Source organism: Nannospalax galili, unplaced genomic scaffold, assembly GCF_000622305.1.
Source record: "Nannospalax galili isolate Female #2095 unplaced genomic scaffold, S.galili_v1.0 scaffold160, whole genome shotgun sequence".
Taxonomy (NCBI): Eukaryota; Metazoa; Chordata; class Mammalia; order Rodentia; family Spalacidae; genus Nannospalax; species Nannospalax galili.
This window is the reverse complement of record NW_008346900.1, coordinates 2969256-2995980: the sequence shown is the minus strand read 5'-3', so window position 1 is coordinate 2995980 and position 26725 is coordinate 2969256. Positions and strand designations below refer to the sequence as shown.

General features: G+C 51.4%; 4 protein-coding genes across 5 annotated transcripts in view; 1 reads left to right on the top strand and 3 right to left on the bottom strand.

Annotated features, from left to right (window-relative positions):
• Window positions 1-14587, top strand: part of Zbtb46 (zinc finger and BTB domain containing 46) — a 70511-nt gene extending 55924 nt beyond the window's left edge. For both annotated transcript variants that reach the window (XM_008843296.3, XM_029568434.1), the window contains exons 4-5: window positions 6828-7003; window positions 10893-14587. In XM_008843296.3, coding sequence (XP_008841518.1) covers window positions 6828-7003; window positions 10893-11297 — 581 coding nt within the window. In that variant the 3' untranslated portion in view covers window positions 11298-14587. The remainder of the gene's footprint in view (window positions 1-6827; window positions 7004-10892) is intronic.
• A 138-nt stretch (window positions 14588-14725) lies between these two features.
• On the bottom strand, window positions 14726-18323 carry Slc2a4rg (SLC2A4 regulator). Its single transcript, XM_008843354.3, has 7 exons — window positions 17889-18323; window positions 17439-17587; window positions 16630-16739; window positions 16029-16216; window positions 15855-15955; window positions 15325-15774; window positions 14726-15238 (listed from the first exon to the last, which is right to left on the bottom strand). The coding sequence occupies exons 1-7, from the start codon at window positions 18072-18074 to the stop codon at window positions 15127-15129; spliced, it is 1296 nt and encodes a 431-aa protein (XP_008841576.1). The 5' UTR covers window positions 18075-18323; the 3' UTR covers window positions 14726-15126.
• A 463-nt stretch (window positions 18324-18786) lies between these two features.
• On the bottom strand, window positions 18787-21661 carry Lime1 (Lck interacting transmembrane adaptor 1). Its single transcript, XM_008843293.3, has 6 exons — window positions 21207-21661; window positions 20308-20428; window positions 20083-20140; window positions 19925-20012; window positions 19453-19817; window positions 18787-19355 (listed from the first exon to the last, which is right to left on the bottom strand). The coding sequence occupies exons 2-6, from the start codon at window positions 20403-20405 to the stop codon at window positions 19113-19115; spliced, it is 852 nt and encodes a 283-aa protein (XP_008841515.1). The 5' UTR covers window positions 20406-20428; window positions 21207-21661; the 3' UTR covers window positions 18787-19112.
• A 149-nt stretch (window positions 21662-21810) lies between these two features.
• Window positions 21811-26725, bottom strand: part of Zgpat (zinc finger CCCH-type and G-patch domain containing) — a 16507-nt gene continuing 11592 nt past the window's right edge. Inside the window, exons 2-6 of the mRNA XM_008843294.3 lie at window positions 24208-24341; window positions 23817-23972; window positions 22919-23038; window positions 22427-22832; window positions 21811-22228 (exon numbers count right to left, since the gene is read on the bottom strand). Of these exons, the coding sequence (XP_008841516.1) occupies window positions 22090-22228; window positions 22427-22832; window positions 22919-23038; window positions 23817-23972; window positions 24208-24341 (955 nt within the window). The 3' untranslated portion in view covers window positions 21811-22089. The remainder of the gene's footprint in view (window positions 22229-22426; window positions 22833-22918; window positions 23039-23816; window positions 23973-24207; window positions 24342-26725) is intronic.

Genomic DNA, 26725 nt, shown 5'->3' with positions numbered 1-26725 from the left:
CACAGAAATGCGTCTGCCTCTGCCTCCCGAGTGCTGAGATTAAAGGCGTGTGCCACCATGCCCAGCCCCATTTTTTATTTTTGTCAAGGAAGGTGGATACTGATAAAGACACCCAGCATCATGCACCTGCACACACATAAACACCCCCCCCAAAAAACACATACTCCTCACACAAATACCCCCCACCTTACACATAAGTACATACCACCACACAAACGCCCCACAGTATTATGTCAATACAGAGAAGAAAATACCTTTTACCAGTAAAAGTTACAGAAAGATCACTTCTACAGATGTCAGGAAGGCAACAAGAGAATATTGTACACAGGCAGTACATTGGAATTGACAGAAACAGGAAAATCCCTTGAAAACAATTCACAGGGGAGAAGCAGAGTGGAAGAGAGGAGTAGTGGTGTGTGGTGCACTGAAGAAAATGGATTATAATCTTACCAAGAGGAACTTTGGGGACAGTGGCATCACTTGTGAATTCCTGGAACACCATTGCAATGCCACAGGAACTGGGAAGAGGACTTCTGATGTGCTGGCCAGTCTCGCCTCCAAACCTCACAAGGTTCACAACTCCAGGGGTGGCATGCAGCATGCAAGCACTGCCACCCAGGTAGGTGTCAAGTCAGTGATGCTGGGCAATAGAGGAAAACCACCTGGTCAATCACAGGCAAACAGACAGGGATTACACTGATTCCATATATAAACTTAGAGGGGTTTGGTTTTGTTGTTTTTCTCAAGACAAGGTCTCACTACATAGCTCACACTGTCTTCCCAAGTGCTGAGATTACAGGTGTGTGCCACCTCTCCTGTAGGTCCTGGGCAAGGGAGCCTATGTACTCCAGGAGTGCACAGTCAGGCTTGCATTTGAAAGTCAATTGTGGCTTTACCATACTAGCATAAGAGGGAGAACCCCCCCCTCACACACAATCACCCCAATAGACACAGAAAAACACTTGTGTGAAATTCATTAGCACGTGATAAAAATTCCTACACACCTGAAGTAGGAAATGACCTTTGTCTGATGAAAGATGTCTACAGAAATAACACCCTAGTTAACAGTGGAATAAAGATCCTTGGTGTATGATTGCTGGAGTTAGGATTTTCTGACTCACTCAGTAAAAACCATACTTCGCGCTTTCATTTTTCCCAGCATTGTGCTGTGTGATGTGATGTTCTGGAAACTCTCAGTCGGTCCCTTGACCTCAAGGGTAAACAGCCAGAACCCTGTAGCATGCCAGGTACTTGGCAGGGCCGTTCCATGGGCTAGGTGTATGGAATGCATTTGTGCTTTGAGGACATAGTGGTTGATAGAGAGCCTAGGAGCCTCTGTACTCTGCCTCTGAGCTGAGCAACTGATGATGCTGTAGGCAACCACACTTGCATTTAGTGTGGGCTAGAGGTTCTGGCCCAAGCTCTGTGTGTGGGGGCTGGGCACCCGAGAAACAGTGCCTTCCTTCCCTGCTCTGAGAAAGCCCTCATCCTGAGCAGTATGATAAGACAATAAAAGGGCCAGATGAGGTGGCACACACCCGTAATCTCAGCACTTGGGAAGCCAATGTGAGCTATGTAGTAAGACCCTGTCTTGAGAAAAACAACAAAACCAAACCCCTTTAAGTTTATATATGGAATCAGTGTAATCTGTGTCTGTCTGATTGACCACCTCATTCTAAATATATTTGGAAATCTAAAGGCCTTCTAGGACACTGACAATGCCTGGGACTGGTTTTAATCAGGTATGGTAAGTCACAGAGACACTGAAATGACTGCTCTAAAGGAAGTTTATTATACTCACTGACCCCTAGAAATGAGAGCTATGTCTCACCACACAAGGAAGCACCAGGTACTCTGGAGGCAGAGGAAGGGAACCTTGCTCTGGTTTCTGTGGGAAGAACCAGGTAATGGGGAGTGTACCGGCTTCTGGCTGTCTGGCATCTGCCCTGGGAGACTGGGGCAGGCAGCAGGCAGTCCTAGGAATTAGGAGTCCTGCAGAAGAGGGGTAGAATGAGGCTCTGAGTTGATTTCTTGTCCATAAATGATACTTTGGAACACCAGTGTATTAGTTACTTTTCTGTCATTGTGATCAAATGCCTGATGAGCAACTTGAGGAAGGAAGGGTTTCATTTGGCTGACAGTTCAAGGGTGCAGTCCGTCACGATGGGAAGGCGTGGTGGAAGGGACACCAAGCAGCTGTGCATTTGCAGTCAGGAAGCAGAGAAAGAGGAAGCTGGTGCTCAGCTGGCCCCCTTTTTATGTACTCTAAAACCCCAGCCCACAGAACGTGCTGCCCACGTTTAGGGTATGTATTCTGCCCTCAATTTGCCTCATCTAGAAAGTCCTCCACAGGAATGCCCAGGAGCTATAGTATGGACTCCATGTGAGACGTGGTGCTGAGGGAATTGGATGTCCACCTGGAGGGGAAGTTCTGTCCCCTACCTCTTACCAAGCAGCACAAAGGTAGTTTGAGTTGAATTGTAAATTTTTGGAAAAGCTGCTCGGCCAATTTGAATATTCTGTGCCCCGTTTCCTCTCTTTGGTGCCCAGCAAAGATGAGAGCTCCTGCCCACCAAGACATGCGTGTAGGGATAATCTCAGACAAATCTACAGAATGGACCTATTGTGGTTTAGGCACACAAAGGAGTACTATGCTGCAGGAAACAAGAACAGACTACTCCAGACAGCATTTCCCCCAGACTAATGTTGCCAGTCATGAGCAGATAGCCCCACAGACACTAGGCCACAGAAGAGCAAAACAGACATGGTGGTTAAGGGCAGAGCAGTCACTGTCTTTAGGGGTTGGTTCTGACTGGACAGAGGGGCTCTTTTGAGGGTGCTACAGATGATTTTTTAGGGTATGTACACTTTACATAAACTTAAAAACTTCCGAAAATAATTTGGATGCATCATTTCATTTTATTCTAATACAAAAATGACAGCCTAGTATACTCGTAAATGGAAAAATAAGGCATAATTTGTTTGGCTCCATTTCTGAGCTATACCAGACATGCAGTGTTTTGAAAATTGTAACTCAATGAGCAGATAAACCTAGGATCTTTCATGGCTGAAGATTCTGGAAGTGACGTGCATGCCCACTGAGGTCTCTTTGTGCGGCCACATGCAAACTTTCCTGTCCTGTCCCAGTCACTGGTGGTTTTCTGGATTCTCTGTCAAGAATGAGGCTCCTGGGCAACTATTTGTGAATTTTGGGAAGGTGGGATTGTGTGTCATGCAAGCAGTAGAAGTGAGACCCAGCCATGTGTTACAAACGAGACATGCAAGAGTCGTCCTCTGTTGGGACATCAGCCAGCCTGCACAACCGACTTCATCCTGTGCAGAAGCAGTGATTGAGGGGAACCCTGCTGCTGTTGCTCGACAAAAGAGAACAGCAAAATTTTATTGATTCTAGGGTGTGGACTAATGTTTGATAATTGTTCACTGGTCAAGGGCATAGTTTCAAAAGATGCTTCCTTCCTATGCACAAGCATTATGGCCTTCAGGTTTGCAGGCTAATATTGCTGAGTGACTCCTGTTTGTCATCATCAGTCTTATCTCCTGGCTTTGTAGTTGGTTTGGCCTGTGTTTTATGATAAGGTTGAGGGGCATCAATGCTTGCTGCTGAGAGTCAACTAAGGTCTCAGTGTATAGCCCAGGCTGGCCTTAAACTCTCTATCCTCCTACCTCAGTCTTCCCAGTATTAGGGTTATAGCTGCTCCACTCTGCTTGGCATGGAAGCCTAGGTTTTAAGTGAAGCATCTATCTGCCCATCACAAGGGTAGGGTCACTGTGAATGTCCAGCCTAAGTTGTTTTTCTAAGGAAAAAAGAATTTTTATTTGTAGCAGTAAGTATTTAACATGTAGCTCTGAATTACTAAATATATAATTCAAATATATAATTCAAAAATTTAAAATATTTTTTATTTATATGTATGTTTATGAGGCATGTACATGTATGTTCCAAGTGCCCATGGAGACCAAAAGAGGGCATTGGATCCCCTGGAGCTGGAGTTACAGGCGGCTGTAACTCCAGTGTGGGTGCTGAGAATCAAACTCAGCTCTTGTGCCAGGGCAGTGATGTGCTTTTCACCACTGAGCTACCTCTTCAGCCACATAATTCAAAACTTTAATCTTCATGTTTGTAGAAGAGTAGAAACCATGTGATATGTCACCAAAAACATCTTCAAAGAAAGTGATGTGGAAACTCAGCTCCTTGTTCTCCCTTCCTGCATTCAGGCAGCCCACTTTCTGTTAGGTGTGGTCCTATAAAACTAGGAATCACAGAAATGAAAAGCTCCGTGGTGGAGTTATGAGTCTGAACTGAGGAACAGGGTTCTGTTACCTGGTATGTGGCCTAGTCAAGGCATAGGGCTGCTTCTTAGGGAAGGACAAGGGCAGTTTAGGTTTTCCCTCTTGTGGACAGTGGCCAGACATGCATGTCCCTGTTGTCACCTGGCATCCACATGCATTTGCTGTGAGCATTCTGTTGGTGATGGTTATGTGAGGTCAGGTGCCAGCTGCTGGACTTCCACACCTTCCATCTGGGATATACAGACACTTGGGCGTCACACAGTAGTCACTGCCAGATGCCCCCATCTCCTGCTGGGACCTGCTTTCAGAAACGCCTGTCTGCTAGAGCTGCACTTTTGTGCAAACACTCCTAGCTTGGGGCCTTGGTGTTGGCTGAAGGTGCAGCAAATGGGGACAAACTCTGCCTCTCAGGATCTGTGCTGAGTCTCCTGTAGGAATTAAAAATAAAAAATGGGGACAGTATAAATGCCCAACAAGAGAATCTCTAATGTTACAGCATATCCAAATGTTTAAAACATGTATGGCTAGGGCTGGAGAGATGGCTCAGCAAATAAGAACACTGGTTATTCTTGCAGAAGGCCCAGGTTCAAATCCCAGCACCCACATGGCAGCTAACAACTGTAACTCCAGTCCCAGGGGATCCAACGGCCTTTTCTGACCTCCATGGGCATTGCATGACACAGGTACACTTATCTACATGCAGGCAATACATGCATACATATAAAATAAAAATAAATAAAATCTTTAAAAAAAAACCAAAAAATAAACAAAAACACATATGGCTAAAAACCAGGGCATTAAAAAAAGGTCACAAATGGCCGGGTATGGTGGCACACACCTTTAATCCCAGCACTAGGGAGGCAGAGGCAGACAGATCTCTGTGAGTTCCAGGCCAGCTGGTGCTACAGAGAGACCTTGTCTCAGCATGGAGCACAGGACCCATGCCAATTCAATCAGACAAGGGCCCAGAGGGGAAGAGAGAAATGGGTGGGCTTATATACATTCTCTAGGTGGACTGACTAGACTCCAGTGGATGAATTTACACTGAAGACACCTGAGTACAAATGCTTGACTGGGTGGGACTTAACATGTATGGCGGAATACATGAGGTTCACTGTGGGGATGGTGGGGCATTGATGGGGGAGGGGGCCTAAATTTGATTAAGAACTGTTATATAAACTACAAAAGCTCAATAATTTTTTTTTTTGGTCTTTTGAGACAGGGTCTCCCTGTAGCCCCAGCTGGTCTGGAGCTCACTATGTTGACCAGGCTGCCTCAGACTCACAGAGATCTGCCTGCCTCTGCCTCCCAAGTGCTGGGATTAAAGACATGCACTACCATGCCCACAATTTTTTTAAAGATCAAAAAATAAAAAAATGATAGTATGTGAAGTATGACATTATATACAATATATATGTGATCCTAGTTCTTTAAGTGCACATGTATGTATTCATATAAAGAAAAGAGACACAGAGGAGGTCGGATTTCTGACCATGGTGACCAGCTTCACCGTAGAGGCCCAGATGAGTCTTCCCCAGCTCCTAGCCTCAGACCAGCAGGCTTACACATACACTCAGAGCCCCTAATCTAAGGAAATGGTTTCTATCTGATGAAAAGGCTAGAAGAGAGATGACTTGAGGGAAGTCCTCTCAGCTCTCCTAGACAACTTTGTATCCTTTTGGTGAGCACAGGGAGTATATGCAGTGACTTTGGCTGTCTGCTGTGTTGTCCACACAGCATGGTTTACAGGTGCCAGATGTTAGTTCATCTGATATCTAGACCTGGTATCTCCAGGTCTAGCAGATACCATTTTTGTTCTTCAGGACAGAATGCCAAGTGTTCACCTGTCTGGAACACATCTGGGGTACCTGGGACTACAGAAGATTACAAAGTAAAGGGCTCTGGTACATGAGCACAGGGCTTCCTGTGACCTTACAGAGGTCTTCCTCATGTTGCCAAGGACTGTGCATACTCAGGTGCCATGCCTGCAGGCCTATGTCTGGGCCTCAGCAGCAGAACAGCACTGGGGACACTGAGGGGTCCCCCGAGTGTTTGAGGCTGGTGGTAGAGTACACTTAGCAGTGATGGGTTCCTGCAGTGGTATCCACAGTTGTAGAACAGACCTGTATTAAACCATCTGGTTACTTTTCTAGCAGACCTGTGCTTTTGGACCTGGACCACGCTGGTAGGCTGGATTTTTTTAGGGGGAAGAGGTTGTTTTAATCTTCCTCTCCAGGGTTGTGTCCGATCTGTTCTTGCTCAACATCATGCTTCAGTGTCCAGTGGGGCCTGTGGGTACAGAGAGTAGACAGCTGTGCAAGGTCACTTGTCCCCATGGCCAGCCACTAGCTTTGGTGGAGCTCTGGTCTGTTCTCCGTGGAGTCCTGAATGGATGTCTGTTTGTGGGGGGCTCCTAAGCACTGGGTACCCACTTCCTTGGGCTCTGATGCGTGGGTAGACTGTCTACACAGAGGTGGTGTGGGGTCAGTGCTGATATCTCTGCCACTGTCTTTCAGTGAACGAGTTCACAGTGATCAGGAAGAAGTTCAAGTGCCCCTACTGCAGCTTCTCGGCCATGCATCAGTGCATCCTGAAGCGACACATGCGATCACATACTGGGGAGAGGCCATACCCCTGTGAGATCTGCGGCAAGAAGTTCACACGGCGCGAGCATATGAAGCGGCACACGCTAGTAAGTGCAGGGACATAAAAGTGGGATGCATGCTGTGCTGCCCTGAGATGCCCTGACAGGCTGTTCTAGAGGGAGATACAAAATGCTCTGGACACTTCAGAAATAGGTAGAGGGGAAGATCGAGCGGAGCAGGGAGTGCTGTTCACTTGGTACATCGTTGCACCCCTCCCTCCCCAGGGGTCCCAGCCCTGTTGGTGTGGGTCTGAGAGCAGAAGCAGGGTAGCATATCACTACTGCCCTACTTGCTGGCCTCCTCAGCCACTGCTGGAGTGCACACCCCTGTGTGCAGGATGGGCCCGTCTGTCTGTCTGCCTGCCTCTACCCTGTGTGTCCGGCTCCTAGCACCTGGCATGTCATTTTCAGGCAACAGGAGTTGAAGCATGAATTGGCCTGTCCAAAGATGACAGAGAGAAAGGGTGTCTGGAAACAGGCAGATTCATCCAGGCAAGACACCAGCAGGGGCTGGACATAGTGCTTAGCAGTTAAGAGCACTTGGTGCTCTTTGAGGAGGACCTGGGTTTAGTTCCAAGCATCCATATGGCAGCTACTAAATGTCTACAACTCCATTTCTAGAGGATCTGATTCCCTCTTATAGCCTTTGGGGCATTGTATGCATGTGGTAAACTTACATACATGTGGGCAAAACACTTATATACACACAGTAAATATTTTTTTTTTTTGTCTTTTTGAGACAGGGTCTCCCTGTAGCCCCAGCTGTCCTGGAACTCACTATGTAGACCAGGCTGGCCTTGAACTCACAAAGATCCGCCTGGGATCTCTGCCTCCCAAGTGCTGGGATTAAAAGGTGTGTACCACCACGCCTGGCTCTGCTATCTCTTTCTAAAAATTATTTATATCTCTTTCTAAAAATTATTTATTTATTGCCAAGGGGGCTTAGCAGCAGGTTGCTATGGCACCCAGCATCCTTCTCTCATGCTGTCTTACTAAATAGGATGAGTGAGTGAGTGACCCACTGATGATGCTGAGAGGCTCCCTGAGACACCCTTGTCATCCCTCAGCATCATGGTACAGCCCCTAGCTCATGTGGGAGTCCCTAGGCCACAGGTATCTTGTGGTCTGTTTCCTGGACCTGATCCTATGTGATCAACACACTTCTTACTATAGTTCGGTGTAAGTTTTGTTCTTTTGTGAGAGAAAGGGGGAAACCTTGGGCTTAAAATGGCAAAATGGGCTTGGGGTAGTGTGTAGCTTAATTGGTAGAGTGCTTACCCAGCATGCTGGAAGTCCTGCGTTTAAGTCCTGGCACTGCATAAAACCAGGCATGGTGGTACATACCTGTAATCCTAGGACTGTGGAGGCTGAAGCAGGAGCATATGGAGAGAGAAAAAACATAAACCAAAGAAATCAAAAAAAGAGGTGCCAGCCTGTCATGGTGGTGCACACTTTTAATTACAGCATTTGGGAGGCAGAGGCAGGCGGATCTCTGTGAGTTTGAGGCCAGCCTGGTCTACATAGCTAATTCCAGGTCAGCTGGGGCTACAGAGAGACCCTGTGTCAAAAAGAAAAGAAAAAAAAAAAGAAAAAGAAAATAAAAAAGGAGGTGCCCTGAGTACCAAGTTATGTGAGGCCCCATTTCTAGAATCAGGCTTTCAATGAAGCCTGTGAGGCTGGCACCCAGCTCCAAGGGCCACCTTGGTGGAGAAAGTAGGTTCAAGAGCCAGGGGTGGGGGTTGGGGATTGGATGGTCTAGTGATCTTTGGGACTGCAGGCCTGGGAAACTCAGGATGAAGGTGGCACTCAAAGGCCCAGACAGAACCACAGTGACCTCTTGTGGGCAGATCTTTGGGAGTAGAGGAGCCTTTTCCCATCGTGGACTGGTTATAGATGAGGACTGGCTGATTCAGAAAGGTGAGAACAAGGTAGAATCACCCACTCCCTGAGCAGCCTGTTCTCCAATGGGTCCTGGAGGCAAGGCATGCAGGAGGGAGGATCTCAGTGGACAGAGAGGAGACTGGGGAGGCTGCCAGCCAAGGAAGCTCTTTCTGGAGTGCTGGTCTGAGGCTAGCCTACCTGTGTGTGGCCTGGGCTAGGGCTTGCTCTGGGCTCCTCTGGGCCCTCCAGATTCCACCCTTGAAGCGCAGGGCCAGGCTTTAGAGGTAAAGAAGCACCAGTGGCGTAGGCCAGGTTGATAATGCCTGTGGGAACTCACAAATCCCACCTTGCTTATCTCTAGGGGGCCCAATTCTGCACAGACCCACCTTCTGCAGAGGACACTGGGCCATGGGCACATTCTTTCAGGTTGTGACCTCTTAAGATGCATCTAAGAGCTCCAGACATTTTTTTTTTGGTCTTTAAAAAATTTTTTGTTGAGCTTTTGTACATTTCGTACAACAGTTCTTAATCAAATTTAGATCCCCTCCCCCATCCATACCCCCCGAACCCCCATCGGACATCACGTATTCTGCCATACATATGAAGTCCTATCCAGTCAAACATTTGTACTCAATGTACTTCAATACAAATCATCCACTGGAGTCTAGTCAGCCTATCTGGAGATCCTAAGTAAGGCATATTCTCCTTTACCCAGTAGTAATCAAGTCTCCAATAGTTCCCAGTCTAGGGCTGGCCCACCATCCATTTCTCTCACTCCATTCCACCCTTGTGTGGCCCTGTGCTCGATGTCACCCTTGCCTCCAGTTCACATGTGCAAGCTTCTGGTGGCCTGAAAGCCTCTGCTTCTCTGCGGGTTCACGAACCAGCCTTGGCTCTTATAATCTTTCTGCCTCCCTTCTGCAATGGTCCCTGAGCTGTGGGTGTGTGAGGTTTAATATAGGAGTCCTATCCAAACAGGGTCTCACTGTAGCCCCAGCTGTCCTGGAACTCGCTATGTAGACCAGGCTGTCCTCGAACTCACAGAGATCCACATGCCTCTGCCTCCTGAGTCTTGGGACTAAAGGTGCTGCTGCAGTCTCTTATTCTTTAAAACTTGGCAGACAAATGAAATTTCTTACCATATGCTAAATATGGATCCTTATGTTTACAGACAAGTAAGCCATACACCAGACATTTGTATTCTCTCAGTATTAATCACTGTACCTCCCTGCCAGGTGCAACACTGGGCAGGGCCACTGCTGCAGTCCCGCCTTGTCTACCGTGTCTCCTCTGCTGACCCTAATTGCTAACCTCTGTCCTTGCCTCTCAGGTGACCTAAAGGCACCCTGGCAGGGTGGGAGGACTTGCCCCCTTTTCATTGGAAACAGGGTCCACAGCAGCCAGGCTGGGGTATGACTTCCATTACCCTGCTGCCAGGGCCCAGCATACTTCCCATCCACCATCTTCTGGGACTCCATACTGCCCTTGCTGCCCCTATCTCTCACCTGTGGTGCCCATGTTGCCCAACCCATCAAGCTGGACTGGGCTTTCTGGAAGGCAGATTCCAGCCACAGCTGTGTGTGGGCTCCCATTCCAGCCTTGTGCCCCCACTTGAGCAGTGTTGACTTTCTTAGTTCTGCTCCCACCTGGGAAGCCAGGCCAACTCCTCTGCCTGTACACAGCAGGTGGCAGCTTGGGCTCTAGGGTACTCTGATAGGATTCCCTCAGCCTGTCCTGAAGGGAAGGAGCAGACTAGGCTGAGGGAACAATGTAACCTGAGAAGTATACCATTGGATGAGGGGTGTCTGGATATGGATGGGCTGAGACCTGGCCCAGCTGGTAGGGACAGGACACTATTGTACCTGGTACCCAACATTCCCTTAGGACAGGATGATTTGGTACTTTTCGTAATGTTGCCCACGTGGGCTCTCTCGGCAGACCTGTCACTCCCAGTCCCTGCTAGCCTGTCCCTCTGAGGTCCCTCACAACTTAACAGACTGTACTTTCTACCCCAAGACCTGGAGGGGTGCCTCCACTGACCACTCTGTCCCTCCAGGTCCACAGCAAGGACAAGAAGTACGTGTGCAAGGTGTGCAGCCGCGTGTTCATGTCTGCAGCCAGCGTGGGCATCAAGCACGGCTCTCGGCGCCATGGTGTGTGTGCAGACTGTGCTGGCCGGGGTGTAGCCACACCACTGGACCATGGTGGAGGTGGTGAGGGCTCCCCTGAGGCGCTGTTTGCTGGTGAAGGGCCCTACCTGGAGGACCCCGATGACCCACGAGGAGAGGGTGAAGAAGAGCTGGGTGAGGATGAGGATGAGGATGTGGCCAAGTGGAAGGACGACGTGGGCCTAGCACATGAGGACGCACTGCTAGGAGATGACAAAGATGATGAGGACTCTCCGCAGGGGCCCCGCAGCCCATCAGGGGAGCCTGACAAAGACTTTGCCTGGATCTCCTAGGAGCTCTGCTCTGGTGGGCAGGGTGAGTGGTGGCCGCGTTGCTTTGTCCACCTCTGTGTGCGCCTTAGTGGGTCTTCACTCACCCGGGGGTCGGGGGCAGGAGGAGAGGGCCAGGCTGATTCCTCGAAGCCTTTTCTCCAGGTCCTCCTCTGTGTCCCACACTACCCCCCACCCCTGCAGAAACTGGTTCTGTGAGCTAAGAAGTGGGGAGTGGAAAGCACTGAGACCGGCCACAAGCGAGGGAGGGGATGCAGTGTGGGTTTAGGCAAAAGAAGAATGTTGGCTCCTACCTGTCTAGACATAGAGTCCCCAGCAGGTATGTGGGCAGGGCTGTACCAAGGCCTGGTCATGCTTCCTCAGGGTATCAAAGGAGCCCTTTTGCTGTGAGCCTGGCTAGGGATACAAGATGGCTCAGTGGCCAGGTCATGGTCAGCACTGATGGGGCTCATGAGGGCAATCCCTAAGACCACAGGACTTCATAGGTGTTTTTATAACCCCAAGCCGCTCCATTCACAGCATTTCCCAAGTCCTCTCCATCCTCCAAGCGGTCAGGTTAATGTCTATGGCCCCCAGAGGTCTTTGCCCTCTTGATTTCTGCTGCTCCACGGCAGCTGATGGAATCCAGGTCCAGTGGGCAGAAACCCTGTAACCCTCTTACCTCCTCCAGGCTTTGGTGCTTAACACAAAATGGCTGCAGATGCCCCACTGGAGGCTTGGGCTCCAGGTGCTATCTGGTGGAAGCAGCCCCGCAACTTGCAGGCCATGGAGGAAAAGCTCTGTTTGGGAGGAGACTTGTGGCTGGATACTCCCAAGTTCAGGTCACAGGGTTTGGTTGCAGGAGCCACAGCTTTTGTTCTGTGCTTGATTCCTTGCAGAGCTTGGGACCTTGTCCACCCTTATTTCTGCCTGACTCTAACTGACCCCTCCTGGACAGGCTAGAGCTCAGCTCCTGCCTTTGTTGCTGCTATCAGCTGGAGGTTCCTAGCTGCAGTGTGCTGCTGACACCTCCCTGCCTGGGTAACCAAATTTTAAAGTAATGAGAGACATTCTGAGGTAGTTTAACAGATGACCTTGTTTTGAGTTGTTTTTCTCACTTGACAGGACTCTGTAGGGCTGGTTTCCTTTAGCTCCTTGTCAAGTCCTCTTGCTATATTTCTAAAGGCATTCACCCTTGTTCTTTCTTCCTGAGTGAAAAGTACAGGTTTCATCTTGGCATCTCTGTGAAACTTACCTGCAGAGCAGATGCAGATACTGCGGCCAGTCCTCTTCCTTCTTGGGGCTGTGTCTGACAGACTATCAATGACATTCTATTGCTCACCTACCTACATAGGCCCATTGCACTGGTGTGTGGTGAGAACTCTGGTGAGGTCCTGGTGAGCTGACCCCCACCCTATGCAAAGGCTCCTTGAACTGCTAAGCATTAGGGCCAAGTAAAGAATTTTGATTTTCCTTTTCCAAACTCTTGAACCAAATGGCCTTTTTTTTTTTTTTTTTTAACTGTCACTTCCCAGTGGTCACGCAGAGCACATGTCACCTGGTGACATTCCCTAAGTACCAGCTGCCTGAGCTGCAAAGGGGCACAGGGCTGGCCCAGGTAGACACAAGGATCATGGTGCTGTCTTTGTAGGTCAGTGCCACAGGGTGGCATCACAGCTTTTATTGTTTTAAATAAAAACAACAGTCAAGAAGTCAAGAGGAACAGGGCCAGGACTCTTTTAAAACACATGGAGTGTGGGAACACGGGCAGGGGAAGCTGTGGGCCCCTCCACTCACTATTCTTCCCCCTCTTAAGCAGGTGGGCTCGGGGACACATTTCCCAGTAACATAGCTAGACTCCCTTTTACCAACAGAACTCCAGCTTGAGCCCCATTAAGCCTTGCCAGGCCTGTTTGATGGCTCTCAGAACTTAATACCCTTCCCCCTTTTTAAACGCCTTTTCTAAATACTTTCTTATAAAACACATTTGGAAACCAGACCTTTGCTATCACTGTCTCTGGGTTTTTGTATCGGTCCTTACCTCTCAGGCCGTCCTGCCCAGGACCCCCTGGCCACCTCCCAAGGCACCTGTGCCTCCACTCTCAGGATGTCTTGCTCTGACTGGCTCCCATTCTGGACTGCTTTTTCTGGCCTTTCTGGGGGTTCCCTGTCTGTGCCACAGGGCACTTCCTTAAAACTAATACTGTACCAGAAACTGAGGGTCCCAATTCCTGTCCTACCACTTCCTCAAGTGTTTGGTATGTGGCAGGATTTGTGCTGGCTCAGTTTTCAATTGGAGAGTGGAATTTCAGAGACCCAGATGAATACATCATCCATCTCAGGAGGCATGGAGGGAAAAGATGTGTGTATTGAAGTTTTTTTTTTTTTTTTTTTTAACGTGACTTTTTTTTAAATCAATGTTCAAACTAATAAATATTTTTTTATGAAGAGGAAAAATGTGTAGATTACATTTCATGTTTTGTATTTTTGTGTGTATATGTGTATGTCTATGTGTATTTTGGTGTTTGCAGCACCAAAGTGGAATTTCTTTTGGGGGCGGGTGTTGACTGGGTAAGAAAACCACGATTTTTGTATGGAGCTCTGGATCCTGACTGGGTTATGTATTTGGACTCTCTGGTTTTTGGGGAACAGGACACTGCCAGGACTCAAGACTCAAAAGACACAGCGATGCTTCCAACTTTGCACATCTTCCTTTTTAAAAAACTGAGAAAATGCAAAAACTGGAACTTTTTGCAATATTATGAAAGATAATCTTACTTTGGCTCATTCTTTGTGCAACTCTTAAGAAAGCCATACTTAATGGTGTTGTCTTTATTTTTAGATCTTGTTGTTTTATATGCAGCTCTTTTAGAATCACTTGTAGTGAGGGTGCTGTGTGTGCTTTTCTTAAATATTTATTTTTTTCAACACGCTTTGAACCTGTCAGCAAAAATAGGATTTAAAAAAAGGGCAGTGTTTGAAGATTGTTGATTTTTTTTTCTGGGGATAAGCTATATTATATTGACTTTATATTAATTATTATAAACCTGTGTTTGTACTGAAGATGTGTTTAATATTTGGGGGAGGTTTGTCATAATCAGTCGGTGGGGTTCGCAGCTCTGTTGTCCTGCTTCTCTGTAGCCACAGACAGGTAGAGATTACCTTCTCTATAGTGTTCCTGCGATTTCTTGTCTGCATAGGTGTGCTTCAGGCTGCCTGTGTGTTTCCTTTCTGTGATGGATTAGCGTAGACATTCTTGCAAAATGATCACTTTCAATAAATCGGGAAATTGCTGCTCCAAATAGATGCTTCCTGTGTGTTTCGGACAGTGCCCCTTCTTGAACCTCAACCTGGGTAGTAGCAGCCTCCTAACCCGATGGCATTTCCCATTACCCCTTCCCTCCCAGTTTCATCTGTCCCCCAGGAGGCAAACTCAGTTTCTGAAAAAAAAAAACCAAAAAACTAATTTTTAATTTTTCTCCTCACTTGATATGGCCCAGACCTGAGACACCTGAGTTTCAGAAACATGGTAAAATGTCAGCCCCAGGGCCCTGGAACCATGATCTTAAACATGGGCTGGAGAGTACCCTCCCTGACATCCCTCAAAGTGCATCTTGGATTGGCCCCTGCTGGGCCCACTGACAAGTCCATGAGTGACAGGCAGCGGAGGCAAGCTGCCCCTGGGACCACGGGGTACAACGCTGTACAAAAGGCTGGTTTCTTCAGAGGCACTTTGAGTGGTTGGACCCCCTCCTTCACCACTAGGGGGTCCAGGGTCACCAACTCCCCCTGCAAACTTGCTCCAGCTTCAGACTGAGAGTGGGAAGAAGGCCAGGCAGCAGCAAGGATGGGCTCAGTCCAGGAACCGCTGGCAGGCTTTCTTCCAGCGGCAGGCGGTACACCACAGGTCCCTGTGGTCCATGCCATACACCTTCCGGCACTTCTTGGCATCCCCTCGGGGCTTCCTGAGGAGACATGCAGGGGGCATGGACAGTTTGTAGCTGAGACCTTCCCCACCTGGTACATGCCCAGCCCCTTAACCCCTACACACCTCAGGTTAGCACTAAGCTTGGCAGGCAGGGCTGGTATGTAGGCCTGGACCTCAGTGGGCTGTGGCTTCAGGTGTACAGGTGCCAGGCAGCGCTGAGGGGAGCCACAGCCCCTGTTCTGTTCCTCTCTAGAGTGCTCTGAGACCTGCCCCCAGTCTCTACCTGTGGCCTCACCTGCCTGGTAGGCATGATCACTGTGGCATACTTTTGGGGTTGCTGCAGAGGTGAGCATGGAGGGTGGGGACAGGGTTAGGGGCTGCAGCAGGCTAGGGAGGACTGGGGGCTCCAGCAACTCTGGGGGCTCCAGATGAGGAAAGGTGAGTGGCATGGAGACTGTTGGAGACACAGGGGTCAGGCTGGAGAGCCCATCAGTCAGTGTATCCACACCAACATCCAGCTCTGTGTAGTAGAAGTCCTCCTCACCATCGCTCTGCTCTGGCTCTGCCTGCCTTCTGCCAAGAACAGAGAGGTGGAAACTGAAGTGGTGCCCAGGCCTGACCCCACCGTAGCCAAGCCCCCAGCCCCACCGCACCCCAGGTGCACCAGGCGGATGTGTCTCTGCATCCCAGACGCTGTGCTCAGCACCTTCCCACAGCTCTTCCACAGGCACTGGAACATGACCTGGATAGAGCTCTGGAGTGATAGGGGCCTGGGTCAACAGCAGCCATCCAGTCCAGCCCAACCCCAGGGCCTTCCTCAAGCTTACCTTCCTCTTCCTCAGGGTGGCCTCCCCAAATAGGAAGTGGGCTGATTCTGGGGGGAGTGGGGGCGATGGAGTGGATGGAGAGGACTGGTCACTGGTCAGGTCCCAGGCCCAGTCTCCACTGTAGCTGCTGCTGCTGTAGCTGCCTGGGGGATGCGCCAGAGCCTCCTTCCAGGGCTCCAAGCCAGGCTCTGCAGGGACACTCCAATCTCAGGAGCTTGGAAATCTCAAGCTGCTTTGCAGAAACTACGGTCTGCTGGTTTCCTCAAGTCCCTGACTATGAGTTGCCACCTGTTCAGGTGAGCATGGTGGGCAGAGCCTTGTGGAGGAGGGACATCTAGGAGTACTAGGCCTCAGGGGAAAGGCAGGGGTGCTTAGCAGTGCCAGGACTGGCATGGCCAGCAAAGCAGACTTACAGCTTTGGCCATAGTGAGGGGCACTGAGGGTCCAGATGTCTCTTAGAGACCCAAGAGCAAAGTTCAGAAGGTGGCATATCAGGTTTGGAGCTGCTGCTTGTCCCACAGAGGCTTGGTGACTTCAGAATCCTGAGGGCACATAAGTTTTGGGCCCTGCCCATACTTAAACATAGGTTTCTGAGTCTCACCTGGGCTGAAGTTTGTAGCTGGGGTCCCCAGGCAGAGGGGGCTGGTAGACAAGCTTGTAAGGGCTGCAGCAGCCATGACCTCATCCAGCCGGACTTTTCCTAGGGGCACTCTGGAGGAAATGGGGTCGGGGCTCAACAAGTTTTCCAGGCCCCTCCCCTGGCACAGCACACACGTGCAGGCCTGGACACGTGTGTGGGCATCAGGCTGCCTCACTCCAGGTTCTGGGCAGGAGACCTGACTCCACCCCCAGCTCAGGTTTCAGAGCTGAAAATCCAGGAACTGCAGGGAACAGGGCTGGGGTCTGCACAAGGCCTGAGTTCTACATAGGCTGGGCTTTGTTCCACCATGGCTCCTTCAGACCTTGGCTGGGCCCCGGCCTGAAGTCCCACTATAGGGGCTGAGGCCAGCTAATGGTACAGCCTTCCTGGCCATCACACGTTAACCACGGTTGTGCAACAGCAGCTGTGGGGCCAAGCGCCAGGCCTAGGAGGGCGGAGAGGCCAGCCTTTCGGCAACGGCAGGAGAGACTGGACTCCAAGTACAGGCGGGTCCCCAGGCCCAGGAGGCTGGACAGAGCCAGTCCCAGCTGCATAGCTAGTCAGGGGTATAGGGTTAGCAAGTAGGGAGGTGTCGATTTCAGCCCCAGGGATTCCTGGACAGTCAGTTGGGGGAGGGGAGAAGCAGACACCCAGGTCTTAACCTCATCTCCACCGAGGCCTCCAAAGGGCAGAAATCTGCGCCCCTATCTACCCCTCAGCATACATACACATACACATTTCTAGTCCTGGGGCACTAGCCCCTGCCTCACCTCTGTACTGGCACCGGGATGTGTACAGAAGGTGTTGGGAGTCGCGCTGCTGCTCCAGACTTGGTTCCCGAAGTCCCTAGGTCAGCGGCCTGAGGTTCCTGCGGCCGTGAGAAGTGCAAGCCCGCAAGGCCACCACCTACAGAAGGTCCCTGCAAACCGGGGAGGAGCTGGCTCGGGACCCTAGGCCTCACCTCGAATCCGCTCGGAGCCTGACTCCCTCCCACACCGGCTGCAGCTGGTGTGGACTGCACGGCTCCGCCCCCGGCCCCGCCCCCGTCCCGGGCGGCGGGAAGCGTCCCCTGGCCCTTCGGTCATGCCTGGCCTGACCCACGGACACGCACGGACCAACGCGTGACACTCTCAGTTGCCACGCCCTCGGGGCCCAAAGTTTGCAGACACCCGACGCCATCTTTGTAGGGAAACTTTGGCGGCACCCCCGCCCACCGGTACCTGCGGTGGCGCGGGCACCGTCACCGGCGCGGCGCGCTGGCCTGGGCCCTCTGCAATCCGCCACGGAGCCGTGGTCTGCAGCACATTGGGATCCGAGGTGGCCACGGACGCGGGGTTTCGACCTGCAGCGCAGGGCGAGGGGCGTTTGTGGCCCTGGCCCGGCGCCGGGGGGCACTCGGCCTCCATGGCCGGCGGGCACCCTAGGTTGCAGGGGCGAGATGTACTCTTACGGACGCGGCCCCGGGCCGGGCCGGGCTGGCCGGGCCGCCGACCCCCGCCCAGGATCCGGCAGTCGCCCGCACCGCCCGCAGCTGCCTGACGGGCCACGCCTCCCCCACCCCTGCCTCCGCCCCGGCGCGCAAGCCCATTGGCTAGTGGTGAGTAGCATCCACACCCCAAAGGGTCCACGCCCCGCTCCGCCCCTGCGGTCCCGCGCTAGAGGAGGGCACTCTGCAGGCTGCCACCACAGCCCCTAGCCAGCACCGCCCTAGAACCCCCGAGCCCTACCGTCGGGGAGTGCAGAGTTGCCTGAGTCTGAAGAGGGCCATGTATCCTTGGCGGGCCTCCCAGGCGCAGGTTATTCTTTAACGCAGGACTGCCCACCTCCGCCCACTTATGTAACCCCAGGGGCTGGAGGCAGAGGCCTCCCGAGGATCTGAGGGTCCAGATACCATTCTTCAACTGGCCACGCTGTCCCAGACCCCCAGGCCTGAGAAACTGCCACCTATAAAAGGCTTGTCTTCCCTCCTCTCCACTGGCAGTTCTGAGATGGCCGCAGGGGTCAGGGACCAGGTGAAGCTCTCCCAAAGGCCAGAAAGGAATAGCTTTAATCCTTCCAGAAAACTCCCACTCTTGAAACCTTCCAGCTTTCAAGAAAAGCAACTGAGAGTCACACATGTCCAGTCTTAGGTGACAGATTTAATTAGGCCTCAGGGCCACAAGGACAGGACTTGAGGTGATGGGGGTAGGGGTGTAGGACGGGCTCACTATGTAGACCAGGCTGGCCCAGAACTCACTATGTAGACCAGGCTAGTCTTTAACTCTTAGAGATCTGCTTGCCTTTACCTCCCAAGGGCTGGGATTAAAGGCATGTGCCACCACCCCAGGTCAAAGACCTGAGAAATGTGCTGCCAGCTCTGGGGCTGGGGGAAGGGTACAGAAAGGTCTCCAATGCTTCCCTGGCAGAAGCGAGGGGCCTTGATACCCTTACTGTGTCAACTTATGCTAACTGGCAGTATGTGGGGGCTCCAAATGTTCAGGTTCAGGGGGTCTCATCTCCCTTATACTCTCATACACATTTTCCAGGGGACCTTGATCCACACCCTGGCCCCTGAGAGTGACGGCTTCATATTCCATGTCACCCCCCAGGGCCAGAATTGCTCCCCCACCCTGGGGGTCCAGCTGATCTGTGGCAGGTCTTGGGCCTCTCCTTTTAGGCCTGCAGACTCTGGAGTACAAGATGTCCACCTGGAGAGAGAAAGCAGACCCAGAGAAGGCTCAGCAGTGTCTACTCTGCCAAGGGTGAGCCCAGTTCCACCTTCTTTACCCTACCCAGGCTGTTTACCTGAGCAGCTGGGGTCACTTCAGCCTTCTCCTGCTGCAATTCTTGGTGGGTCTGGTCTGTTCCCTTGCACTTCTGGATGCAGGCATACTCTGCTCCGGGCCCAAGCCTGGCACAGCTGATAGTCAGCTGTGTCCCAGCCCACACCACAGGGCTAGCAGCCAGGCTGGCCCTGGGGATCGCAGCCAGGCCCACATTGGAATAGGTGGCCTCGGGACCAGTGGAGGGTGCAGTGGCAAGGGGAAGAAATGGGGCCCTGGGCAGCTGTCGGGATGGCAAGGCGAAGGGGGGTACTTGAGGCCTGGTGCTGCCTCTGGTCACCTCCAACCAGTGTGGACGCAGAAGATCCATGCTAGCAGGCCGTGGAGCTAGGGATGGGGTCAAGGCAGAGATCACTTAGGGGTGAAGGCACAGGTCTGGCCCAGGAGTGGTAGACTGCAGCCAGCTATACATTTATAGCCTTCCAGGGGCTCACCTGTGCTTCGGCGTGAGCCTCGGTGCAGCTCATTCAGCCTGGTGTCAGACTTGCTGAGGGAGCAGAGGTGGGTCTGTCTCAGCAGTGACTGGGGGCAAGGAAGGCTGGTTGGTGCCCTGCTGCCCCTGCCCTGGCCCCACAGACAGCCTGACACTCACCACTTCCACTGGTATCACACTGCCCTGCAGCCCAGTTTGCTGCCTCTGAGTCCGCTTCCTGGGGACAAGAGTGCTGTTAGTCCAGGGGGCAGAGGGAGGGCAAAGTTGGTCAGGTGCTGGCCTAAGCCCAGTGTGGAGGCATATGTAGAGCCCTTGCATGGACTTCTCAAGATTCCTGGCTCTGAGCCATGTAGCATGAGGACAGAAAGAACCCCAGGCACATACCTGTGGCAGGCTGTGCACAGTGCCCACAGCCAGAACAGCAAGGAGAAGCACCCCAGGACCCAGATGGCTGACAGGGCTGAGGGCACTGGTGGCCCCATCCTGTGAAGCAGGGAAGGGGGACCTGGGGACAGAAGAGAGGAGCACTGGGGGCTGGCTGAGGGACCAGCACACACCTGCGGCTCTACTTGGCGGGCCTCACCCTGTTGGTGGGCTCCTCCTTCCTGGCTGACTCAGCACACCGGAAACCCCCAGGCCTTGCAGCCTTGCCCAGTTCCAGGGACACCCACCTTAACTTCTCCGGTCAGGGCTCCTGGTAAAGAGGTGCTCTCCCTGTCCCTTTGGTTATCAGAGATGGCTATGGAGATGGGGAAGAGTGGCCAGGGGAGCTATGACCTAGCTAAGGTCACACTGTGGTCATTGTAACCCAAACCCAACATCTGGGGAAGCCTCTTGACATCACACTTCTGGGCCTTTGAGCCACAGACCACAGACCTCATCTCTAGCCTCCTTTACCCAAGAGTGACCTTGTCTCAGGTGATGTCCCTAGGCTACTCACTACAGAAGCTGGGCACAGGAGTTCAGCAGGCAGGAGGGGCTGCTCTGAGCACAGTGTCCCTGACCTACGCCTTCCTTCCCACAGTCCTTGCTTTTCCTGGGGGTTGCTCTTAGTAGAGTTGATGGGGTTTGGGGCCTATTCAGATGTTGGGGGTAAGATGAGGGTGAGAAGTCTACTAAAATGGGGCCTGTCTGCTCAGGCTTGGGGTATGGGCTTCTTACACAGAGGGGGCCCAGGGTGATTAACCTGGCCACACCCAGGTCTCAATGCCTGGCCCTCCCAGACCCCAGGGCATGGGGGTGGCTTGGGGACTGGCCCAGGTTGGAGAGGAACAGACACTTACCAAGGTCACTGCCGGAGATCCTCCTTGGCCCTGTCTAGGACGGCCAGGAAGGTCTTTGTGGGCTGCTGCTCAACGCCCCACCTCACTTCCTGTCTATCTCTGAGCACCTCCCGGCAGCCACTCAGCTCTTGCGCAGTTGTTCCCCCAACTCCTGTTCACCTCCAATACCTACTACAGCCCTGACCCTCATCTAGTTCTGGCTATTTGCCACCACTGGGCAGCTATCACAGAGCCTAGCCCAGTCCCCTCCACTCTAATAAGCAGATACCTGTTAATGAGATAGGCAGAGCAGGTCAACTGGATAGACCATCTGGCTGCCAAGCACCAGTAATGAACCCCAAACCCACAGAAGTGAGGCCTGCCTGCTCATCTCACTGACAGTACTCTTCAAGGGTGTCTGCACATATTCCACCTGTTTGTGAGCGTTGGGCACTAAGGGGCCCAACCTTGACTCATCTGGTCGGAGAAGGGAGAGGAGGGAGAATGCTGTGCTCTTGGGCTCTCTGACCCTGGACAAAGGCAGTGGCTTCACTTGGAAGCCCTGTAGCCTAGCTATGTACTGCAACAACCCTGAGATCCCAAAGCCAGCAGAATCTCTACTGAGTAAAATTATGATGAAATCACTTTAATGTCCTCACTAAGGAGATACCCCAAGACACTGGTAGGTGGGCTTGGGGGTAGGTAAGTGTCCAAAAGTGAGCCTGCAGCCCCATCTCCACTCAGTAGTGTCCACTCCAGACTGGCAAGGCTGAACAAGGGGCAGCCTAGGAACAGACTGGCCCTTCTTCAGGGGGCTGTTCTAGGAGTCAGAGTGACAGCTGTCTTTCTGCCAAGGTAGTTAGGAGCTAGATCCCAGGGTTCCATCCACAATACAGGCAGACTGCTAGAACTCCGTCATCTTCCTGTGGGTATCTGCCTTTCGCTGTTCCCTCTGCAGGCCGGCCTCCTGAGCACGCAGCTGACCCAGCTGCCGCTGGGCTCCCTCCAGCTTCTCCTGCAGCTGGGCTGTTGCCACGGTGTGCCTAGGAAGGGCCTGCTGGTCAGCACGGTCCCTGGGCTCCCCATCACCAGGGCCCCAGCTCCTGTGGCTAATGCCCGACCTCCAACATCCAGACCACCTCAGACTCTGCTGCCATTTAGGTCAGGCAACCTCTCAGAGGAAGTATCCCCTGGGCACAGCCACTGGGGCCCATACTGCTTGGGCTGGACCCCACACATACCGGCCAGCATTCCGGGTAAGGGCTTCCTGGATGCCCCGGATGTCCCGCTGGGTCCGTTCAATCTTCTCCTCAGTCTGGAAGAGCTGTAGGCTCAGAGCCTGCTTGGCACTCTTGCTGGCATTGTACATGTCCTTGATCCTCCTGCCCGAGGTATCCACCCCAGCATCTGGAGCCCCGGAAGCCTGGCTCTGCAGTTTTTCATTCAGAAAGTCAAACACATTCCGAGGGGGTGGACGGCCCTCAGGTTTACCACCACTCCTCTGACACCGTGGGGGCCTGCTGGTCCCAGCCTGGCCTCCCTTTGTCTTCTTCTGTAGTATCTCTGCACACTGGTCCAGTGACTTCCCTCGAGGCAATACCACAGCATGGATGGGCTCCACCCGGCCTTCTGCATGTCGTCCCAGACCTAGGGAAGACGCGCTGGTGCTACCTCTGGTGGACCCCTGGGCTGTGCTGAGGTACCCCTCCCCTCTCAGGGCAGCACACACTCACCCTTGCCAAACTCATAGCCCATCTTGATGAGGAGTTTGGAGCCAATGCCTCGTGTGTGTACCTCCCAGCCAGCAAAGGCAGAACTGCAGGTCCCAGTGTCCACAATGCTGGATTCCACCACTGCAGGAGACAGAGGACTCCAAGTGGTGCCCTGGGTTCCAGCCAAGAACTCAGTTCTTGGGCAGGGCCAAATGTCCTGGACTTTTGGTCCCCTCCAGGCCCCCCAAGCCTGCTGTGGGTACTCCTGACATCTTTGGATTGAGATATGGCTGTACTATATGTAGCCAACTTCACTGCCTTGGCTTATCACCTGTCACCATGGGTAGGAATTCAGAAACTAGTTCATGTAACAGGTTCCTGGGGATATCTTCCTATCCTCATCCTAACCAACCCCTCGGGAATACTATACATTACTACTAGTTCCACTTCTTGAAATCTCTACCCTGACTATATGGACACATACTTTCCATCTGCAAAGATCCCTTTTGCCCTATCCACCAGGTATCTAAGCCCTATATCTGGGAAGCCATTTGAAGAAGCCACCCTCCTGCACTCTCCAATCAACTGATTACTTCCTGTGACTCCTTGGCGGGTCCAGCACCAACATTCCCTTCCCTCCCACAGTGTGGTGTCACTGCTTCAGGGAGCTCGGACAGCTGCACGTGACTGTTGGGCGTGTTTCTCAAACACAAAAGCTGGTTCTTAGGTCCTCCCCTAGGCCTGTCATGGACTCTCTCTGGTCCTGCAGGCCCTCTTCTGTGGTTCCTTGTACCAAGCAGGGTTCGCTATATCACTTGTTCTACAATTATCCTGACAGCTGGGTGCTTCTCAGGGTGACTACCACCAACCTGCTCCACTCCCCCACCATCTTGCTTCTAGGCACTGAGTTCTACCATACCTCTGGCATAGCTGGAGTCACTTGCATCACCACTGTCTGAATCAGATGATTCTGTAGCCTCTGTGCGCAGAGGGGGCAGGATGCTGTCCCCTTCCACCACAGCCTCCTTCAGTAGCAGTGAGTCAAACTTAACTGTATAGTAGCCATTGTCCACATCTGAGGTGACACAGACAGACTGTAGATTAGCAGCTTTCACAGATGGGGCCACCAGTCAGGAGCCAAGTGGGAAACGGGGAGGGAAGGGAGACGTGGGGCAAAAGCAGACCTGTCCTCTTGGGCCCAGATGAGGTCTCAAAGCCCAACCAAGAGGAGGTGGAGTATAGCCACGTGAAGAACAGAGAGGGTTTTCCAGGAAAGGCCCCATCAGGTAGGCCCCTGTGGCCAGTCTTACCAGTGATCCGTGCTGGATGCCAGAGGCCATCCTGGTGCTTGGCCAGACACGCAGAGCCGGCCTGTAGCAGGCTCAAGTCTGGGTCCTGGAAGGGGCGCAGCTCATCTATAGACACTACCTGCCCATGGGAGAACCTGCAGAGACAACGACAGAAGGCAGTGGCTTGGACAAGTCCCCAGCGGTAGGTGAGCCCAGGAGCACAAAGGCCACCACCAGGGCACTGCCTATAGTGGAGAGACAGAGTGACAAGACAGGCACACAAGCAAAAACACATATCCCTTTTCCCTCACAGGCATACACATTTTCACAGACATGCATTTATACATGAATTTCTCTCACACACACATGCACATACACCTTCACACACATGCATTTATGCATGCATTTCTCACATAGCCACACTTTCTCGTGTATGCATATAGACTTACACGCGTATGTACAGACTCATGTACACCTCAGTCTCTCACATACATGTGTGCATATAAATGCACAGTGTGTACTCACACATGTATGTATGCTCTCATACATGCATGCACACACTAAACATAAGCTCGTGCATGTGTACAAACTGGCATTCTCTCTCTTAGGGTTTCTGAGGAGGGCTAATTTGAGGAGATGCCTAGTGTTTCCCCTCAGCTTTCTAGGCCAGGGTGACCATATGACAAGAGAGCCTTGTCACTACAGCCATCACCTCTCACCAAACATGAAGATCCTGATACCACTCTTCAAGGCAGGCATGTTGAAGGCTGGGTGGGCATAGACTGAACTCTCCCTGGGGATGGTGTCCATGCCTGTAAACCTATGGACTTGGGAGGCTGAGGCAGAGAAATCCTGAGTTTGAAGCCAGCCTAGGCTACATAGACCCTGTCTCAAAACAAAAAAACTAAAAGAGTTAAGTAACAACAACAGTGTTGTGTCTTTCATATATCAGTGCACTAGTAAAATTAAAACCAAAACCAAGCCTGACAGAAAATGAAGAGGAAACGTGGAGACAGACCTAAGACAGCAGCCGTGAACTTTGCCAAATAAAGACATGAAAAGCTAACCACTAACTACCACTACATGCCATCATTTCAGACAGGAAGTTTTCTTAACCTCAAAAGACCAGCTGAAGGGATTCACTCCAGGACAGCTAGGGCTATCTTCCTAAGGAGTAATTAACGCGTGGAGAAAGTGGGAGATGGAGCAGGGACTAGGTCAGAACCTCTCACAGGTACACAAGGACAGCCTCTGCTACCTGCTCAGGTCAGGATTCCAGAAAACCCCTTTATATGCCATATTAGGCACACTGCAGTGGCATCAACAGCTGTAAGACTGTGTCTCCAAAGCACAGTAGAGATTGGCTACGAAGACCAAGAGCACTTGCAGGTTTAGTTCCTAACACCTACATGTTGGCTCACCACCATCATAACCATCTGATGCCCTCTTCTGGTCTCTGCAAGCACTGCACACACATGGTGTACTTACATATAAGCAGGTAAACATTCATCACATAAAATAAATGTTTTTTTAAAGGGTGGAGGGAACACTCAGGCAAATTATGATTAAATATTCCATACACACAGACACACACAACATCAATCAATCAATCCTTTCTGGAAAAATCTTTGGAACTGTTAAAATTTGAACTTAAAACTTAAAATTTGAAAATTTAAAATATGACATAGGTTAGTGTTCCTTAACTTAAATGCTTGGGATCAGGGGTGTTCAAGATTTTGCATTTTTTTAAAAAAAATTTATTTTTTTTATTTTATGTGTATTTGTGTATTGCCTGCATGTAGGTAAGTACACCCGTGTTGTGCAATGGCCGTGGAGATCAGAAGAGGCTGTCGGATGCCCTAGGACTGGAGTTACGGACAGTTGTTAGCTGCCATGTGGGTGCTGGGATTCAAACTGGGATCTTATCTCTCCAGCCCCAATTCTGCATTTTTTAATGTCTGCATATACATAATGAGATTATCTCGGGGATAGTACTAAGTTTAAACATGAAAATTACTTATGCTTCATATAAATCTCATATACATAACCTGAAGTAATTATAGACAGTGTGCCTGTGTTTCTAATGAGACCTGTCACATGATGTCAGCTGTAGAATTTATTTAATTATTTTTGAGACAGGGTCTCCCTGTAGCCCCAGCTGGCCTAGAACTCACTATGTAGACCAGGCTGGCCTTGAACTCAGAGATCTGCCTGCCTGCCTCTGCCTCCCAAGTGCTGGGAGACTAAAGGCATGCACCACCATGTCCACCTTGTAGAATTTATCAATGGCATCACATTAGTGCTCAAAAAGTTTTGGATTTGGAGGTCTGGGGAGATGGCTCAGTAGGTAAGAGTGTTTGCTGAGGAGGCTGGAGAAATGGCTCAGTGGTTAAGAGTACTGGGTGTTCTTACAGAGGACTCAGGTTTGATTCCCAGCACCCACATGGTGGCCAACAACCATCTGTAACTCCAGTTCTGATGCCCTCTTCTGATTTCCGGGGGCATTTCACAGTATGGGTGCACATATATATATATATAT

What these genes read in the sequence shown, in the direction of transcription:
- Slc2a4rg (XM_008843354.3), bottom strand. Translation starts at nt 18,074, where the DNA reads ATGGAGGCCGAGTGCCCCCCGGCGCCGGGCCAGGGCCACAAACGCCCC. An exon ending in AGCTACAAACTTCAGCCCAG is followed by an intron (nt 16,217 to 16,629) that starts GTGAGACTCAGA and finishes GTGTCCCTGCAG; the next exon opens with AGCCTGGCTTGGAGCCCTGG. An exon ending in AAGCTTAGTGCTAACCTGAG is followed by an intron (nt 15,239 to 15,324) that starts GTGTGTAGGGGT and finishes ATGTCTCCTCAG; the next exon opens with GAAGCCCCGAGGGGATGCCA.
- Lime1 (XM_008843293.3), bottom strand. Translation starts at nt 20,405, where the DNA reads ATGGGGCCACCAGTGCCCTCAGCCCTGTCAGCCATCTGGGTCCTGGGG. An exon ending in GTGTGATACCAGTGGAAGTG is followed by an intron (nt 20,013 to 20,082) that starts GTGAGTGTCAGG and finishes CCTTGCCCCCAG; the next exon opens with TCACTGCTGAGACAGACCCA. An exon ending in AAGTGACCCCAGCTGCTCAG is followed by an intron (nt 19,356 to 19,452) that starts GTAAACAGCCTG and finishes TTCTCTCTCCAG; the next exon opens with GTGGACATCTTGTACTCCAG.